The 19,538-nt window shown below is 43.0% G+C and overlaps 1 protein-coding gene across 1 annotated transcript in view; it reads left to right on the top strand.

The window, feature by feature from the left end:
- prr36b (proline rich 36b) overlaps positions 1-19,538 on the top strand; it is a 36,160-nt gene that overhangs the window by 511 nt on the left and 16,111 nt on the right. The window contains exons 2-3 of the mRNA XM_066674305.1: positions 14,586-15,285; positions 15,604-15,691. Of these exons, the coding sequence (XP_066530402.1) occupies positions 14,712-15,285; positions 15,604-15,691 (662 nt within the window). The 5' untranslated portion in view covers positions 14,586-14,711. The remainder of the gene's footprint in view (positions 1-14,585; positions 15,286-15,603; positions 15,692-19,538) is intronic.

A 19,538-nucleotide genomic window follows, 5' to 3' on the forward strand; every position in this document is an offset into this window, starting at 1 on the left:
AACTGTGGAATATGACTAATGTCGGTTATTAATTCTATAGCTCTTTATATATCTGGGTTATAGGTGGCTATACGTTGTTAGAATTGAACATTATACATTTAAATGAAATATATTTAGTGGGACTTTTATTATAGAAATTCAGAGCGTTTTTCCATATTCCCTCAGCGCGTATTCCCGTGGAAACCGCCGTTTCGTGGCAGTTGGAGTTGGTAGCTTTACGTTTATTGTCCCATGTCGTTAATAACGGATAAACTTGCTGCTTATTGAACGTATTCTCATCTCATTTTTTAATTTTTAAAAAAATATGTAGATAAATATAGTTGAGGGCTTGACATTGTATTCCTTGTTGTCCTTCAACTGGTTGTAGCTTCTGTGGAGTGGAGCTAGCAGACTTTACCTCAGATTACCTCAGGGATTCTGAATTAGCCTATAGGCTAGTCCTTTTTAATACTCAATACGTGAGCATTTTTTTCTCCATTTACAACGTACACCGCGAAGAGGTTTTTTTGTAATAAACTGGGTAAAAGCCAGGCTAAAAGGGTCCGCGATGGAGAACCGGTGACAACTGGGCGGTGGCGGAACCGTCATTATCGTGGACCAGACTGATGGCCTTCAGCTCGGGCTCACTTCTCCTCCCTGTCCGCTCACACAGCCTACAAAACGCCAAAAGCTCAAATACGTCCTTTATGGATGTGTCAGTGACTTATTATTGCTTCTTTTCACTCCGTAGCGTTTTGTCGGAGCTTTCAGTGGGCTAAGACTCCTCTTACCTTCCCTGCCTCCATCTCCATCGTTTGGAGGTCTATTGTTCTGCAGACTCCATTCATTCCTTCAAAGGGCAATGGGTTCATTTAGCAATGATAACTCGGATGTGTCAAATACTGTGTTTTAAAATCACTGCATTTTTATCACCTGCGGTACTATGCAAATGTCAGAGACCGGCCGTCATATTTTTTCCCACCTTATTTCCAATAAGAAACAACCAATAAAAGAAATGATTCATTTCAAGACATTTTTTTTCTGAGGAGGATTAAATATAACAAATCGAACTGGATCAGGAAGGGGCAAATATGTGAAAACTGGGTTGTAAAAATGATTAGGAGATGCATCTACAGCCACCATGCAAGACCTGCATCTTCCGCAGGTGTTTCTGTCCAACTCAGGGTCTGAAAGGATGTGTACCTTTTGAGAAGTCAGTACCGAAAAAAGGATATAGATGAATGATGATAAAAATAATACCAGTAAAATGCTGGTGTTTGTAAAACAATGGACTCTCCATCTCCAAATGGATACCAGAACATCACTGAATGTGATTGTGATTGCGTAGTCCAAGAGAAGAGACAAACAATCAAGTTCTAAGACCTGGACGTGGAGGAAATCTAACAAAAGCCAATAAAGGCAGAGCATGGGCACAATAAAAGAAGCATGGCCTCTGACCTTTGCACAGCACTGTATGTCACTGTATGTCATTTTTCCCCTCGGTGCCTGTTTATTTTTATGAATGTCTTTTGTCATGGTCTAATATTAGGTGAATATTGGGCATGCAGACATCATTGTCAGTGGGATATGCCGGCAGACAGACAGTCTGCTGTCCCCATCCCCACAATGGCAGGCGACAGGCTGTGGAGATTTGTGCTTTACAACTGTCTCCTCTTCATCGGGAGCCCTGCAGAGCAACACTCAAGTGGGTTGATTACAGCTGGCAAGGGCAGGTCGATATTTTGCAGTGATCTGCCACAAAGTATTGATGCCTTCCCAGATAAACAGGGTCTGACTGTGATTAATATGACTGGCTTTGAAGAGATAGGTTTGTAGTGTTTGGATAGGGTCCAGAATGCAAGGTAACGCCACTCTGCCATTGGAGAGCGTGTTGAGCGCATTGTATTGCAGGGTTCTAATTGTAACCTTGACCTTTTGAACATGATCCCTTATCTCTTTTGTAATCATGTTTCAGGGTTAACGATACATCGATTGTCATCAATGAATTATTTGCCAAACTGCAGCACTGTCAATCAAGTTTATTTACATCACATTGGCTCTGTGATAATGAGTGAAATCTTTATGACCAAATATCAAGCCTTGACAATTGTGCATCCCAAGGTTTAAACACCTTAAAGAGAGAGCTAACCAAATCATTACTGCTTGGCTTTTGTTGACCAGTTTGTCAGTTTCAAACGGCTTTGATGTAATGAAACTCTGTAGGTGCATTTGTTTTAACCTGTGTGGTGTAATATTGATTTCTCTTCCATGGTCTTATTGTGGGAAGGCCTATTGTGGCCTATTGATCACAATATCAGAGTTGATATTTACCTGCCTGCTTCTCAGCAAACAAAAGACTTGAGATGACCATTCTCTCTCAGAGTAGAAGACCTCTGGAGAATGCTGTTGATCAATATTCTGTCAAGCTTATTTTAAAAATATAGATTCAGTTACAAATAAGGGGCTCGGCGACCCTTGTAACATGACTCTAGGATAAATCTTATTGGCTGTGTCCATCTCAACAGCAAAAATCATAACACAGATTTGTCAAAATATGGTTCAGATACATTGTTCTGGTCCGAATTGTTCTTTGTCTTTTCTGGTTGTTTTCATACCATCAGATTACACTTGGAATGAAGCTACACATTGTCCTCTCATCAGTGTGGAATTAAAGAAGGTTTGAGGTTGAATATTTGGCAGCGATGCTCACCCCTCATTGATAATTGTGGATTGTCTGAAGAGAGAGGCCATTACCATTATCTCCTACTTGCACCAAGTAGACAAAAACATGGGATAGTGACCTCATTATCTTACATTCTATGTATGTAACCTATTACTAAAGGTTGAGCCAGACATCCATAAGTGATTTGGACATGTTTTCATGCTATTTTCCCCTACTGTTTCAGTACATTTGTGACCTAGTTAACAATGTCTTGCCTGCTTAACACTTGAGCCTGCAGGCCTTTCAAGTTCAGGCCTTCACAGCCACCAATTAGCCATGTGTCATATCATGACGAGTAGTTGCCATGGAAGCGAGGGGAATGTAGGAATGACTCAACTGTCTCCTGGGTCCTCCACGATTGGATGGCCGTGCCATCCATCTTTCTTTATTCCCAGAATAATTACTGGAGGAACCGAGTGACCTCACAAACGTCACAACTAGCCCCATTTATAATCATCCAAGTTGGCACCAGAGCCTGCAGTTGTCCGATTATCTGGACCACAACTGTCACTGATACTCTCAGGGTGACCGCTCTGTGGCTCTCACTGTTTACCCAAGATGGCCGTGCCAGAACTGCTGTGGTTTTCCTACTGCTGAGCGTGCGTGTGCTTTTCCAGATAATGCTCACGATCTCATGCTTGCTTTGCCATACTCAATAGTCCCAATACAGATAATGCCCTCATGATTGAGTGGAGTTGTCATCCGGGGCAAGTTGACTGTGGGGTTTTGATGCTTCATTGTGTTGCAGCTGTGGTCATTTCCACTGTTTTTATATCCAGGGGCTGGTTTCGCAAAAGTAAGAAATTCTTCTTAAATGTGATGTTTTTCTTAATTTCATACTTGGGATAAAAGTTAAGATGAATAGGTAAAGAAAAGTTTTAAAACACAATTGTACTTAACTATTTTCTTAACCTTACAAAAGCCTTACACTTAGAGTTGAGTAGAGTCTAGATAAGTCTTCAAAATGATCGATTTAAATAGCTGAATTACAATCAATAATACAGGAGGTCCTCGGGTTACGTCAGTCCAGAGTTACGATGTTTCGTGGTTACGATACATCTCCTATTTACTGTATAAAGCCTTGTTTCGACTTAAGTGGTTTTGCGTCGTAAAACGTCGTAACGCGAACTTCGTGTTTGGTGTGCGTGGCGTGGCGGAAGAATACACGGTTACGCAGCTCGGGACCGAGGAGGACAGGTGTTAGGATAGGATAAGTGCTTACAGTATGTTATTTACGTACAGTATGTACGCATGTTCTGACTTACACCGAAAATCGGTTTACGACGCGACGTAGGAACAGATCGATGTCGTAAGTCGAGGACCCCCTGTATATATTTTAACAAAATTGATTGTTATGAGTGGAGATTGTTAGCTGCATGGATTTAACGGAAAACTGGTAATAATAGTGGAATATTTTTTAAAAATGTGGTTCAAGGCATTTCTAAACTCTATAATGCAGCAGGAAAGGCTTCGTTACATTCGCCCACATAAAGGCTTCGTTACATTCGCCCAGGATAAAACAAAGAGTTTCTAGAGAAAAATCTTTAAAAAATAACTTTCTTAAGATAATATTTGAGAATGTTTTACGATTTTTTGGGGAGAATTGCATTTAAGGACATTCTTGTAAACGAATTCGTTTTTTTCTTAGGAAAGCTATTGTGAGTCCGGTCCATGGACTCCTTTGGTGGGTCGTGTCCTGTCGTTGAGGACCACATTTCTTTTCGGTTGTCACCTTTTCTATAACTCTTGATTTTAGGGAAACCATACTGTATTCTCATTCTCATAGAGTTAAGTAACCTTCATTATCCATCGTGCTCATCTCTCGATTATTAATAGAGTTGACATTGCTCAGGGGGGGTGCTTGCTCTCGCTTGGCACCACCGATCGATTAGCAGTATACAGAGTGAGTTTAGTCACATGCAGAATGCACTGCTGATCCTGTGCACATGGGCAGACTGACTGTGAATGCAAACAAACCTATCATGTAAATTAGGACTACAATATGTGTTGTTTGTTAATCCCTAGGCCTGTAACAGTAATTGCATTATCGACTTATCGCACAACATATGGACATTTCCTTAGGAATTTTTGCAGATCGTAATATTTCCCATTGTGTTTAATGTGTATATTTATTTTATGTATCTTTTATTTATTCATAACCTAGTTTCTGCTTAAAGACCATTGCTCTTTAAAGGGATGTACTGGTATTAACCTGCTGTAATATTCATTGTATCAATGGAATACCATGGTCTTAAAATGACAGTAATATATATCTGTTAATCACTGTTGTACTGGCATTGCCCTTATGTTTTCTATATGAAAACGTGTGTGACAAATCATGTTATATGTGTTCTGAGCATCTAGAGCAGTCTCTGAGTAATTCAGCAGATAAGCTGGTAACAGCTCATTGCTCCGATATCTGGATATTTATATATATTTTTTGACTCAGTTGCATTAGGTGACCTGCACTCATGCTTGAAGGGAGCCGTCACGTTTCAGTTAGAAGTCGATATCCCGAATGCAGCAGTTGACTCAGCTGTTCACTTGCCCTCAGTATCTATTCGTTCACGGTGTGTTGCACCTGGGAGGGATCCATCTGGACTATGCCAGTCACCTCCTGGCAGAAGGATTGGTAATCCTCTTATAGGTAGAGTACTTTCCTGTGTTGTGTGTGTGTGTGTGTGTACCTCTCTCTGTTAGCTGGCAGGCATATTGGTTGCCTCCTGCAGATGTTATCTGCAGCTATTGTTGTGTGTGTGTGTGTGTCCAGTCCTATTGATTGAACCCCACCAGCTGCTCCTGATCAGCACTTATCTAATTTGCCCCCCCCACCCCCAGCAGGGTCTCTCTTGGTGCAAGTAGGAGATAATGGTAATGGCCTCTCTCTTCAGGTTACAAATGACACTAGAGATTTCCTCTATGGCTCCACCCTCCTCCATTGACGGGACAGAGGGTGATAACTTGTGTCAGTGGGGTTAGCCCACACATGTCCAACTAATGCACTGGTGAGGGTCTCCAAGTATGAAGTCACCCATGCACTTTCTCAATGCTCTCAGCCACAACACTTCCTTTGTGACTGCTCTCCCTGGAGCCCTCTGCCAGACCAGAGCTCATCAAAAACGTGTTTGTTGTGAACTCTTTTCTCGTGATGAGTAGTGTTGGATTGGTTTGTGGAGTTGATTTGTTTCCTAATGTACACTAGGCCTCTTTCTTTCTCCCTCTCTCTCGCTCTCGCTCTCTCTCACACACACACCTACACACACTCACTCTCTCTATCCCAGTGGACTGGAGGACGGTCAGGCCGATCGTGCAGGATTAGCATCAGGCTTTGTCCAGGGTTAACGAGCCCTGTCGTGTGTTAATCTTTCTGCCCCCAGGGGACCAAGCCTCCTGAGACCGACGGCCATGATGATTCATGCCAGCGCGCACAGCATGGGGCGGTGATGGGACCAGCACTTTTGCTGGAGCTGGTGGAATAGGGCAAGGGCAAAGTGCGTGCCCACTGACCACACACTTACAGACAAAATTTGCCAGTATGGCTGAAAGGTTTTGAGTTCAGTATTGAAATCACGAGAGCAATATCACGCTCTCAATAATGACCAATTGGACTGACTTTTCTGAACAACATACAACATCCCTGCAGAGAATGTTCTAGAACGAATGTAAATCTTCCTCACAGTGCAGGGATTACCTCGCTGCTACTTGGACGGAGCCCAGGTGACCGCCACACAAGCTGTTGGCCTACCAGCCAAGTAAACAATAAAAGGTACATCCTCATTCGCCGCTTAGGCTTACTTCTCTCTCAATGCCCTTGGCTTTGCCAAAGTGATTAGGTTTTGTTTCCCAACTTCCCCCAGAGGGCAGTGGCCTCAAAAGAGGTTTGTTATGGCCTGACGTCACCACCTGCACAAGCATTGCATCTCCTTCCTTCCCACCTCCTCCACATGTATTCTGGGAAATCTCTGGCAGAGTCAAGTGAGCTTTGTTCACAACAGTTTGTTTGTAGGCAGAGCCAAGGCAGCTTCCTGACCTTCTGGATGGGGGAGTATTGGGAATGTGCTAGCCATGATTGCGATCTCAGAAGCGGGGGAAGCTACTCGATTTTTTGTAAAACTTTGGACATCAGGGCATGTCATGTGACTCTGTGTCAGCTTCACAGTTCGACCAGAAAGTATACAATCATTTTTCCCTTAAATAAATGAGACAACAATACCTTGAAATTGAGTACTAACAAACGTGCAGGACCTGGTAGAGCATCTACGTTGATCAGAACAGCATCAGATACATGTATTTTGGAGTTACATGGAGTCATGGAGAAGCAGACCTAGCTTTAAGACTGAACTTTGACGTTTCTCAGTAATATTCTGTACAATATAAACATATTCAGCCTTTTTCCCTGATGCTGAAAAGATCAACTCGTACTTAACGGCTTGAAATTGAACAAAGAATGGCTACTGTATATCATGATATCAATAATGATAGTGTTGTAACAGTCCCTCATTCAGTCTCGTGTTTGGTTGATGATGGGCTCACAGGCTTTGTCTCTGAGCCATGCGCTGTATAAAGGCCTCAGTCAGAGCAGTGCTAAAGACAGCACGCCTAACGGGCAGTTGAGCCTGCTAATGGAGAGCAAGAACACAGACATCCAGTCTCTCCACACAGATGCCTCACAAAGACGGTCAAAGCACAGGAATAGCATTATGTAATGTCGGTGTAATGGACGCAAACAACCGTTGGGCAATTCATGTGGCTGTGGGAGAGAGGCCACTTGATTTCTCGAAAGAGTTGTCTGTTTCATAGCCCTCTCTGCTTCGAGGGCTGAACTTTCATGTGCTTACCATATGCAAGCTTGTGTCAGGGTGTATTTATGGCTTGCTTACTGATTAAAAGTGGTAGTGCCATTGTGAGGATTTTTGGCTTAAGCACAAGTGCTTCAAAATTGATTTATGGAGTATATGGACACCTGAAAGTCCAGCATTTCTTTGGGAATCTGTTTTTTCCCCCACTTTACCGTTCTGGAAGTCGTTATTCTAGACATTGGAGATGTATTAGTGGATGTATTAATATAAACATTAGCGAGATCAGCTACCAATCTTGGTTGACAAGATTGTATCACAAAATCCTCTCATCCCAATGATTTTTTCAGAGCTCCATTCCTCCTAAGAACACAGCTGCAGTAACCCACAGCCCTGTCCTGGAGGGCTCCAGCCCATGCTTGACATTGGATATAGTGATCTAAGATTCTTGCAGCTGCTTTCAGAGCAATGTAGATTTAAACAACAAACCAGCAGCCTATGTTTTGAAAACAGTATGCTTATCGGCTTAGGAGGTAATGAATTTGGATGTTCAGATATAGTGGGGTATAAAATTAATGCATAATTCACTACAATCAGTCTTCGTTTGCTGAAATACCACTTGGAATCTGCAGTGCACCTTGTAAATTGTTTAACTTTGTTAACTCAAGTTAAACAATGTTAACTGCTTGATTATATTAATACCATCCTGCTGAGATTTGCCTTCAATTGTTTGGGCTCCGAATAGGTTCCTGTGGAGTTTGTTTATGTGTGTGTGTTTATGGCCTAGTTCCTTGCCCCCTAGATTTGGTAGGCACCACGCCAATATGCGGCACCTTGGTCAGTGCACCGATGATTTTTCTGGGCCCACAGAGCGGGGAGGGGTCACTTGTTGAGAATGGGTGCTGTGTTCCCTTGTGTTTGGGGTTGGGGGTGGGATGGAGGGTCAATCCCAGCCTTGAACACAAGGCTAGGGTAGAAGGGGGGAGATGCTGGATAAAGATACAGCATTGTCTCAGTCCGCTGGTCAGAGATTGGATGCGGTTAGCGCAAGCTCCACACCGCATTTACGAAGCAGGCTTGATCTCAGCAAAATGCCAAGCAGTGATAAATGGCTGATGATTCTCGGGTCAGGAGCCATTAACAGCTTCTCTTCAAACGGCCAAACTAGAGCCCAGAAACTAGCAACACCACAGCTACTCCCTGAAAATCTCCATATATAGCGAGCTATTGGTTTGCTGTTGGATATGTATTGGAATATAACTTGTATAGACTAGTGAGTTAACCATTATGAAAGGTTCAGTTAGATCTAAACACAGAAATTCAAATGTAAGTATTGTATTAAAAATAAATCTAATTTAAATATATTTTCCCTTGGTGATCTTCCTCTGTTCCATGCAGATGCACACTTCCGTCCCCAGCCACAATTTCGCCATTGATGGTTATTTAAAGAAAGGCCCCGGGGACTTGAGCCAAACTGTCACACTGCGTGCTGAGATCAGCTCAGGCTTCTATAGCGATCTATTCATAAAGTGCTATTAGTACTGCTAGTGTTTCATTTTCCAGCAGTTTGTTTCGGTTTGTTTTGAACCAGCAGCCGAGTGCGTCCAGTGCAGTGATGGCATTAGCTCCCCCCGTCCCCTGCTGCCCAGCAATTGTCTTAGAGTTGATGCAGAACATTTTCACACTAGCTTTTCCACACAGCTCTTCTGAGGCATAATAAGAGACTGGGGAATGCATTTATGCATGCATGCACTTCACTGCGCCACGCATGTCCTCAGATAAAAAGGCCAGGGCGCAAATTGTATTTAAAACATGCTGATGACCTGATTAGGCAGAAGGAGGGGTGGGGTGGGGGGGCATGTCTAGACGAGCAAAAAAGCCTCGGATCTCCCTCCCTGTTTTGTTGGAACCCACACAAATACATGATGTGTGATGTCAAAGTGTAAGCAGTGCCACTGTTGGTGGCACACACACACACACTGGCTGTTTGTTTGTGTTGTATGCCATGTCTTTTGTAAAATGAGAGCACCTTCACCAACTGGTGCTCAGATCAAATTCCTCATCCATTCAAAAGCTTCTGGCATCTGGCGTCTTGTGGTAACAGGGCGAGGCTCGGTAGGCAGTGGTGAGTGTATTGGTGATAATACAAAAACAACTGAAATGAGAAATATAAAACATAAACATCACTGCTGTCCAAAGAAAAGTGTGTCTCCAAAATAGTGTTTACATCTCACTGAACTATGCAGAGTTATGGTGGTGGAATCCCACTTTAATGAAAGGGTTATATTATGTTGAGTCATGCGGGGTTCTGTTTACTCCCGGCTGTTTAAGATTAGACAATGAGCATTTTAATGGTAGCTCAAGATGCTTCCTTCTCTCCAAAAAGGAGGATGTAGATTGGTGTTATTTTTAAAGAGATGCTGTGGACTTTTGACCTCTTTATTCTCTTTGGGATTTATGTGAAGAGGAAATTATTCATTTCTCACAGATTAACGTTGTTCATGGGGTAATTAAGGGTAGCAGGTCATCACTAGACTGATAATGACTTTAAAAAAAAAAATTATGGCAAAAAAAGGGTTAAAAAACACACATTTCATTAAATATTGCAATGTAAGTTCAAACCTATCAGAATGTAATTTGTAATGTTTAAAATCTAGAGATCAGCGAGATTTTGCCTAAATAAATAAACATTTTCAGCTGTAATCTTTAAGAAATTCTGAGCTTTTAAAGGCGACATTCACAATTGTAATCAAAGAACACATTTTATAAAATTGAGATGTTTCCTTACTATTTGGTGCTCTCCAGTCTTCGCTAGAAACTGGTCTAATGTGTTTATGAAACCCTAATGTCAATAAATGAGTAAAAAACAAAACACAAAAACAAAGTGGCTCAGTCAGACATGCTAGGCATCCTCTCTCTCTCTCTCTCTCTCTCTCTCTCTCTCTCTCTCCTCATCCATAGCCTATTCTTGTTAGTATGTTTTCTATGTTTTAACATAGAATATCTCGCGTTAACAGGTTATTATTTTCTTTTCTGATTATGTCTAAACAGGTGAAAATCCCAAAGTGAGAGCCAAGAAACTGGGGGCCATGTTTACAGAAAATATTCACAGCAATTAAACTAACAGAAGACAGCAGTTGAGGATGGTACAAATTAAAGGAAAAAGAAAAGAAAGACTGAAAGTAAAAACAAACAAACAAACAAAAACCATCCAGTACATTTTGTAGTGATTTTAGAGGCTGCAGTGCTAATGTTTCAGCTGTGGATTGGAGAGACGGAGTCATGCTTCAGCCCTGTCGTCTGCTATGAGTGTGTAATTTATCATTCTGGCACAGTGAGAAGTCATCCATGCCAGCATCTCTCCACCAGAAAGAGGAGTGTGAGCCACTGCTGCAGGCTTTTACATGTATTAATTCTTTCCAGGGCTGTAGTTTGGTGTAAATTGTATACGGAATCTGTAAAGCTGGTGAGCGCAAGTGTTTAGCTGTTGCTGATTTTAAAATGTTGGCTGTTAGGAACTGTTTTCACAGATTCTGCAAGTGGTACAAAGAGTTATCATTCTTTAGATCTCCTTTTATGAGGAGGTACAGCACCCAAGTACGTCTTCTGTAAATCCGATACCACATCCAGCTCAATACACAGAACAATGCCAAATAACAGAGGTGGACTTGAAAGCTCCCACAAGCTCATGAACAAGTTTAATTTACTGTTTCACATATTCATTCATTCATTCATTCATTATCTGTAAGCACTTATCCAGTTCAGGGTCGCTGTGGGTCCAGAGCCTGCCTGGGATCATTGGGCACAAGGCAGGAATACACCCTGGAGGGGGCGCCAGTCCTTCACAGGGCAACACACACACATTCACTCACACACACACACCTACGGACACTTTTTGAGTCGCCAATCCACCTACCAACGTGTGTTTTGGACTGTGGGAGAAAACCGGAGCACCCGGAGGAAACCCACGCAGACACAGGAAGTACACACCACACTCCTCACAGACAGTCACCCGGAGGAAACCCACGCAGACACAGGAAGTACACACCACACTCCTCACAGACAGTCACCCGGAGGAAACCCACGCAGACACAGGGAGAACACACCACACTCCTCACAGACAGTCACCCGGAGGAAACCCACGCAGACACAGGGAGAACACACCACACTCCTCACAGACAGTCACCCGGAGGAAACCCACGCAGACACAGGGAGAACACACCGCACTCCTCACAGACAGTCACCCGGAGCGGTCATTTCATGTCCTAGATTCTGGCTGGAAATGTGTGTCGCCTGGGGATTCAAACAACAGCACCAATCTTCAATAGCCAGTTGATGTTGGATTGCATGTTTTGGACTGTAGGAGGAAACTAGTGCAGCTGCAAACTCAATCTAAGTGAAAGGGGAAAATAATAGCCGTAATGTATTTTGAGGGACTATAGGAATGACTTTTTTAGGGTCAGGGGTTAGGCCTACTGAGCAGTGTCTTAGCAGTAGGAGTACAAATGAATCATAGTTCAGGTCTGTTGGGAAGATGGTCTGGATTTCTGCAAGATCCTGTCTGCAGCTTGGTAGCATCTAACTGTCTCAGGCAGAAAGAGCCAGTCAGATTGATGGTGGAAACTGGTTTTTCGAGTGTCGTGCTGGAGAGACAAGGCTGGAGCCATCTGTGTCTATAAAAACTAGCTGAAACCAGCCAATTATGCTGGCAATAAAATATCATAATACAGACGTTTTAACGATACATAAAATGTATTAGAATCTTCAGCTGAAACCAGCATGAAGGCTGGAAGCTGAAGCTTCCTCTGAGACACTTGAATCCTTTCGAACTGTTGCTAACGTAGTGCTTCCAGGAGAACAGAAGAGAGTTCTTACATCATCTAATGTTCCCCTTCACCCTCTTGTCTGAGGGGGTGCTACATCAACTGACATCGCCCCTCTCCCTTGTTTGAGCTTGGGAGAGACCGTGACACTCTTTTTCTCATTGGGGATCTGAGCGAGGAGTCTTTCACTCTGTCTGGTTCTGTCAGGCTTTGCTAATGTTCCCTTCAATTGGAGTCAAATGCAGACAGAATTGTCTGCCAGTAGTAGGGATTCTCTCCTTGGGGCTTTGTCGTTCTCCCATCCACTCTCTCCCACTCCCCCTCCCTCCCCCATCCTCTCTGGGTTTCCTCAGCTGCCAAGGCCATCTGTGCAAAGCCAACTGAGAACAGAACTTGTGCTGGACAGAAGGAGGGAGGAGGGGCAAAAGAGAGAGTAAAGATATGTTTACAGCTAGGGTGAATCCAAAACTTGGGGCGAAAAAATGGGACGTTTATTTATGGTCTTAGAGGTGAAGCTCAGGCCAGCCGATGAGGAGATGCAGGTGACCAGGGTGACGTGGCATGTGCCACGTATGTGTTGGAGATTATGCTTTTTTTTAATGCTTCATGGGACCCAAAGGGCTCTTGTTTTGTTTCCCATGCTCCCTCAGGCCAAGCCATTTCCTTTGGCTGACTTCTGCTGCAGTTGTGTTTCAGCACTCTTAAATCATACATACAACATCTGCATCAGCAAAGCATCTTGGGTAAAGCAGCTGCTCTTACTTCTCATTGCAGACAACATCCAGCTTTTCACAGTTGGATTTCTGACATGGCTCAATGGACTATGGATAAGGGTTGCCAAATATATCGTTTCTGGCCTTTGCAATACTGATATCGCCAAAAGCTGCAAATGCCAATGAGCTTTCTAACCACGTTTTTACTTGAGGCGCTTTTCCACTGCATGGTGCCTACTCAATTCAGAACATTATTTTTCACTAGGCAAATTTGGTACCTGGAACATGAAACCTGTATCTTTTTTTAGTCCTTGCTTGCTAGTGGTTCCAAGTAAGCCAAGTAGGGAATAAATGTGTAAACATTGTAGAGTGCTGATTGGCCGGAGAGAATTTTCATTCACCAGGAAATGCAGACATCCAGCACCAACTCTCCATTTGTTTTTAATCCGACTCAAATGCTACTTGGATTGGTGGTTTACGAAACACTCCAGGAAGAGCCGGACATGCAACAAGGAGAAAAATAATACTGATCTGTGAGAGAAGGAGCACAGAGCTGTGTTCAGTCCCAAATAAACAACAACATGCAAATACACAACGAATAAACATAGCTAAATGTTACCTCTGCGGATGTTGTTTTCAAAGCCTGTGGTTTCCGTAACAGAGGGGCTTTTGTGACATCACCAGCTACAGCTATAGCTATGTTACTGGAAAAGCTAACAGGGAACACTTTGTAGTTGTACAATTACAGGCTGTAGTCCACCTGTTGTTCTTATCCACAGTTCAGCCTGCTATTCAATGGTCAGGACCCCCTGCTCTGCGGTGCTTACTGTTAAAGGGTCAAATCAGGACAAGAAAGTTTGCAGAGCAACAGATGGATTACTGTCTGTAATTATATAACTACAAAGTGCTCCTGTATGGTCAGTGGAGCTCATAAAATGGACAATGAGTGGATATAAAAGGTGGGTGTTCCTACTCCATTGATTGTTCAGTGTATTCATTTACAGCAGTGCCATTTTAACTGGTCCGTAACCTACTATACATTTTCAAATTTTTCTTCTGAGACTCTAAATATTTAATCTCTTGAAATAGAAGCATTAAAAAAAACCCGTTGTGAAGTGAGGTGATGTTACGATTGGAGCAGAGATGAATGTGTCTAGTCAACTGTGAAATTGTGTTTGAAATAACACTGTGCCCTGTATGCCGCTGCCAGCTCACCCTATTGGTAATTGGCTGCGTGCTACCGTTACAATTCCTTTTGGTTACAGTTTCACAAAATCTGAATGCTTCCAGACATTTCTTTTGTGTCGTGGCACTTGTTCCCTGAGTTCAGCCGTTCTTTCTTTCCAGGCTCTGTGGTTGGTTTGCTTTTACTTTCCTCTATAAGCTGTTCCTTGAAGTTTCTTGGTTCCGCTAAGCAGATCTAATCCCTTATCTGATTATTTCCAAGGCTCCGTCTGACAATCAGATGGTTCCAGTTTGCTCTTGTTCAGACTTGTTAAGCTTTGTCTCATGTCTCACATTGTATGTTTTTTTGTGTTTGTTTGTTTGGTAGGTCATCACTGTAGTTACACGAGATTGAGTAGCCTGCTGAATCCCCAAACTCCTTATTCCTTTTTGTTGACACGGACGGCGAGGTATTAAGCTATTCTTAAAGCTAGGAATAGCTTGCTCAAACAAGATGAAACCAGATGGGGTTGATGCAGCAACCATGGAACCGATGGAAGCTCTAGATGCTGAGCCTGTGGTTGAAGTTGCACCACTGGTGGAGGGCCAAGAAGAAGCTCCGCCCACTTCCCAGACAGAAGAGACCGGACAAGGAGAACCACAGCCGACCGGAACTCCCACTGCTGCCACTAAGACGGGCAAGGACAAGACGGCAGACCCTAAAGCAAAGACTAAGGCTCCCACCAAAACCAAGACGCCTACAACCAAGACATCTACGACCACCACTCGTCCCACCACTGCTCAAAGCCGCCTGACAAACGGGGTACAGAAGCCGCAAACCAATGGTGTTTCCAAGAAGACCCCAGGTTCCGCTCCAGAGAAGAAGACGACATCAAGCGCCGCACCTTCCAAAAAGCCTGTTGGTGCTGTGACCACCAAGACAACCGCAAAAGCCACGGAAAAGAAGCCTGTTGGGACAGCGCGGCCAGCCACTGCCCCTGCTAATGGAACCAAGACCACCGCCACGACAGCTAAGAAGGCACCTTCTGCAGCTGCAAATGAGGATAAAGCCAAACCAAAAACTGCAGGTAGACTTCCAGTGACAGACAACTATTCTTACTTACTGTTTGATAATGAGCTGTGAGTGTGGACATCAACAACCAAATCAAGAAGTTGTCCATGGCTGCTTTGCTTGACAGTTTAAGTAGCTTTAAGTACCTCATAGCTTGGACTCATGCACTTAAAAGTAATGTAACAGTGGACAGATTGTAGCTAACTGCGATAGAGCGCTCAGACGCCCCAAGCATTGACAAAGAACATGGTAAATGTAGATTATTATTGTCCAAATGCTGTTTTTGTTGAAGGAAGTCCTAATTGGATTGTATTTCGAACCTCTCTCATTTCAGCTCCCAGACCTGCCTCTGCTGCTGCTACCAAGCCCAGCACCACCTCTTCTCCCAAAACTGCTAGGCCACCGGTCTCCAAGACAACCAGGTAGGCCTCTCATTGGCCAGGATGTCTCCAAGCAGTCTGTCAGATGGAGCATGTTAATTAGGATTGCAGGATATGGTGTTGAGTTTGCTCATTACTGCATCATGTCACGTGCCATTCCGTACATTACGGCCTGAGAATGCAATCCATCTCTCTCGCTCTCGCTCTCGCTCTCTCTCTCTCTCTCTCTCTCACACACACACACACAAACACAGACTTTTTTGAAAGAACATGCTTTCTCATTCCTATACATGTCATGGCCTAGCTTTTAGCTTTCAGCAATAAGCATCGCACTTAGCGTTTAGAGGCATGTGTCAGCATTTAGCAATAAGCAGCAGCTCTTTCCCTGGCCAGGAACAGAACAGAAGTGCTGCCTTTGCTGGGAAGCATTTGGCCTTGCTCTCAAAGAGTCATTCCTGATGAAGAATGCTAATGCTCCAAAAAAGGAGAGCGAGCACAACATCCCCATTTGGAGCAAGCTCATAAGAAGAGCTCGTAAGAAGTAGGCCGTCCGTCTCGCCAAGGCCCGGCAGGATCTTCCATGCTGGGTTTTTGTTGGGAGATTACGACGCTCGGCAGATAAGACACAGAGACAGCGAGGCGGCATGTTGCACTGCGTTGTGTTCTTCATCTTTGTGTGAAGCGTCTGCAATCAGGTCAGATTACCGTGACTACCTGAGTCACGCTGTGTTGTGTCTCTCTGCCTGAAACAAACATGGCCGCTCAGCCTCAAAAAGGCCTTTGTTGTCAAGATGTCTTGAGGTGCTTGGTTGATTTTGTCTGTGTGATTGCGTTGGAATTTAATTTATTATGGTCCTAACATAAAACATAAAAAGACCATATTGTAATTGTTAGGATTTTTCTTATTATTCTTTTTCTTGGCTGAAACGCAATGTGGAGCCAAGACTGTAAGGCCTAGAGACTCCTTATTTGGCAGGTAGGTAGAGCAGGTGTGCAATGACTCAGCCAAGCAAAATTACACTCCTTGGCCTAATGGTGGCGCTATAGCGCAGCCAAACGCGGTTAGGTCTATATCTCCTAAACCGTGAGGCGTAGAGACGTAGAGATTTTTTTATCATTAATTTCTTGGCTTCAGACAAACTAGTTTGGACCGTTTAGTTCCGCCTACTTAGATTTCTAATTTGCATAATTTGCAAAACCTACTTTTGCGAACCATTCTGTGGATTTTCGTCCAATTTTCTTGTTGTTATTATTATTATTATTGCTCTTTGTCTGCTTATTTGGAACAGTCATTTTTTCAATGTTATTTCTTGTTTTCTGTTGTTTTACTATGCATTTAGTTTGCATTATATAGTTGATAATATTCCTTTCCCTAATTCATTACACTCACCAGAGCCTAGAATCTTTAACCACTTTGTCCATCATCTGTCCACTCTGACACTCCTACCTTGTTGTTCTACCATAAATATGTAAAGTCAGAGAAAAAAACACATCTGTTTCTGCACATTTTGTGTTGTCTTCTACGCCTTCATCAGTGGTGACAGGATGCTGCCAGGATGTTTTTCATTAGTGGACTATTCTCAGAGGGGTTTAAAACTCCAGAGGCACTGCTGTGTCTGATCCACTCGTACCAGCTGGGAGTGACCCACCAGCCAAATCATAGCCGCTGGACCTATAGGGGTCCTGACCATCGGAGAACAGGGTTGAAAGGGTGCTAGCAAAGTATGCAGAGAAACAGATGGACTACAGTGAGTTAAGCTGATAAAATGTACAATGGGTGTAGATACAACGTTCCTTATAAAGTAACTACTTCACACTTGGTGAGATTACATATTTTAATAAGTACATGACATGTTCTAATAAGTACATCATCTACACAGAACACATTCCAGTATGTTCCAAACCTAAGAGTTGCATATGACACTATATAGTGAATTATAACCAAGTCCTGATCTCCTGATGATACCCCGATGTTTTATCAGGTTCGTGCTTGACTACCCTCCTACTCCTTCATGTTTACTAAGACACGATGACGTGGCCGTCTGTATCTAGGTTTCTTCTAGTCTCTGTGGGGATAAAAAGGATTCTGTGTAATCAGAGAGAGCAGAAATCTCTGTAGAAGGGAGTGGATTTGAACCCCTGTTTTACTAAGCCAGCCAGAGAAATGTATCCCCAACCCAGACAGCTCCATAAATCACTCCTCTTATTGTACGTGACCTTTTTAGCTGTTTGTTGCTTTTTGTTTTAATTTACATCGAAACAGAAGAGCTTTAATGCAGAAGATGAGCGCCAACCCCAGCTCTGAGTTCAGTGTTTTTTCCCTTTCCTGAAACCCATATTGTTATTAAAGAGGAAGCCAGGCAGATAAATGGACTCGATGGACTGTTAGTGCTGTTTGTTTTTTACTTTTCCTCTTCCCTTCTTGAATGGTTTATAGCAGCCGTTCTCATTTCCGTACCTTAGTTACAATCAGATGAAGATTTCAATAATCTGCTTCATTAGTGGTTTCCAAATAGGGCTTGATTTTTCATTCATTCATTCATACCTGGAATCATTGGGCGCAAGGTGGGAATACACCCTGGAGGGGGCGCCAGTCCTTCACAGGGCAACACACTCACACCTACGGACACTTTTTGAGTCGCCAATCCACCTACCAACGTGTGTTTTTGGACTGTGGGAGGAAACCGGAGCACCCGGAGGAAACCCACGCAGACACAGGGAGAACACACCAACTCCTCACAGACAGTCAGGGCTTGATTTTGATTTGTTTTAATTGAACACGAATACCTCATGTGAAATTAGCTCATCTTACTAATACTTACTAAGTAAATTATTATAATACAGTGTGTATAATCTTTAATCTTTTTGACAGTGTAGTTTAGAACTTTAGAGAAAGCACTTCTAAGTTGATTTGAGAAACTCCATGATTTGTTAATACACAGTAAAATTGAAGTAACCAGTAGTGGACAGTACAGTAAAAGTATTGAATTTCTGTGTGTGTGTGTGTGTGAGGAGAGAGAGAGAGAGAGAGAGAGAGAGAGAGAGAGAGAATATGTTTGTGGATGCATGTGTATGCCTGTGGTTCTTGGCATTTCTCTGTGTTGGAATGTGTGTGTCTACTTGTGTGTGGGTGTTGGCATCCTTGTGTGGATGAGAGCGAGTGAGGAGAGAGAATGGCCTATTCAATAAAATGGGGGGGAAGAAAATAAGCAAAGAAAAAGTGCAATAAAAATAAACAGAACATGGAAATTTTAAAATGTTAATAAAAGGCCCATCAATTTACGCATCTTTACATCCATAAATCCTCAATATTATTTAGTAACAAAGTAATACATGTACTTCTCCCAACAGTCCACACTCTAAACTATAATAAGGTGACATTGTCCTTGAGGCTTTTATTTTAGAAACTTATCCGATAGAAATATTTCACTAAACAAATGGCAGAGATAAAAACTCAGGTCATGGCTTTGCATCACTTCAGCTTCAACAACAAATCCATCCATTGTCTGTAACCGCTTTTCCAGTTCAGGGTTGGGCTGGGTCCGTAGCCTACCCGGAAACAACACCTGCACTACGGATACCTTTGAGTCACCAGGACTTGAACCCACAACCTCCAGGTCCCTGGAGCTGTGTGACTGTGACCCTACCTGCTGCACCACTGTGCCGCCCCACAACAAATCCATTTACTGTAATTGTATTCTTATGTTGTTTGAAGCAATGGGTCCAGCACCAGTTTGTCGCTTATTCCTAATCAAAAGCATCCACTCCAGCTGATCAGGTCGTAATAAAACATTGTATTGATGGTCTAAGGGGGTTTGGAGCAGTGGGAAACATAGGTCATAGGTTCCACATGTTTTAATACTTACTTCATTTTGTTGCTAATGTTAGT

The sequence above is a fragment of the Hoplias malabaricus genome, chromosome 6, assembly GCF_029633855.1.
Source record: "Hoplias malabaricus isolate fHopMal1 chromosome 6, fHopMal1.hap1, whole genome shotgun sequence".
NCBI classification, from domain to species: Eukaryota; Metazoa; Chordata; class Actinopteri; order Characiformes; family Erythrinidae; genus Hoplias; species Hoplias malabaricus.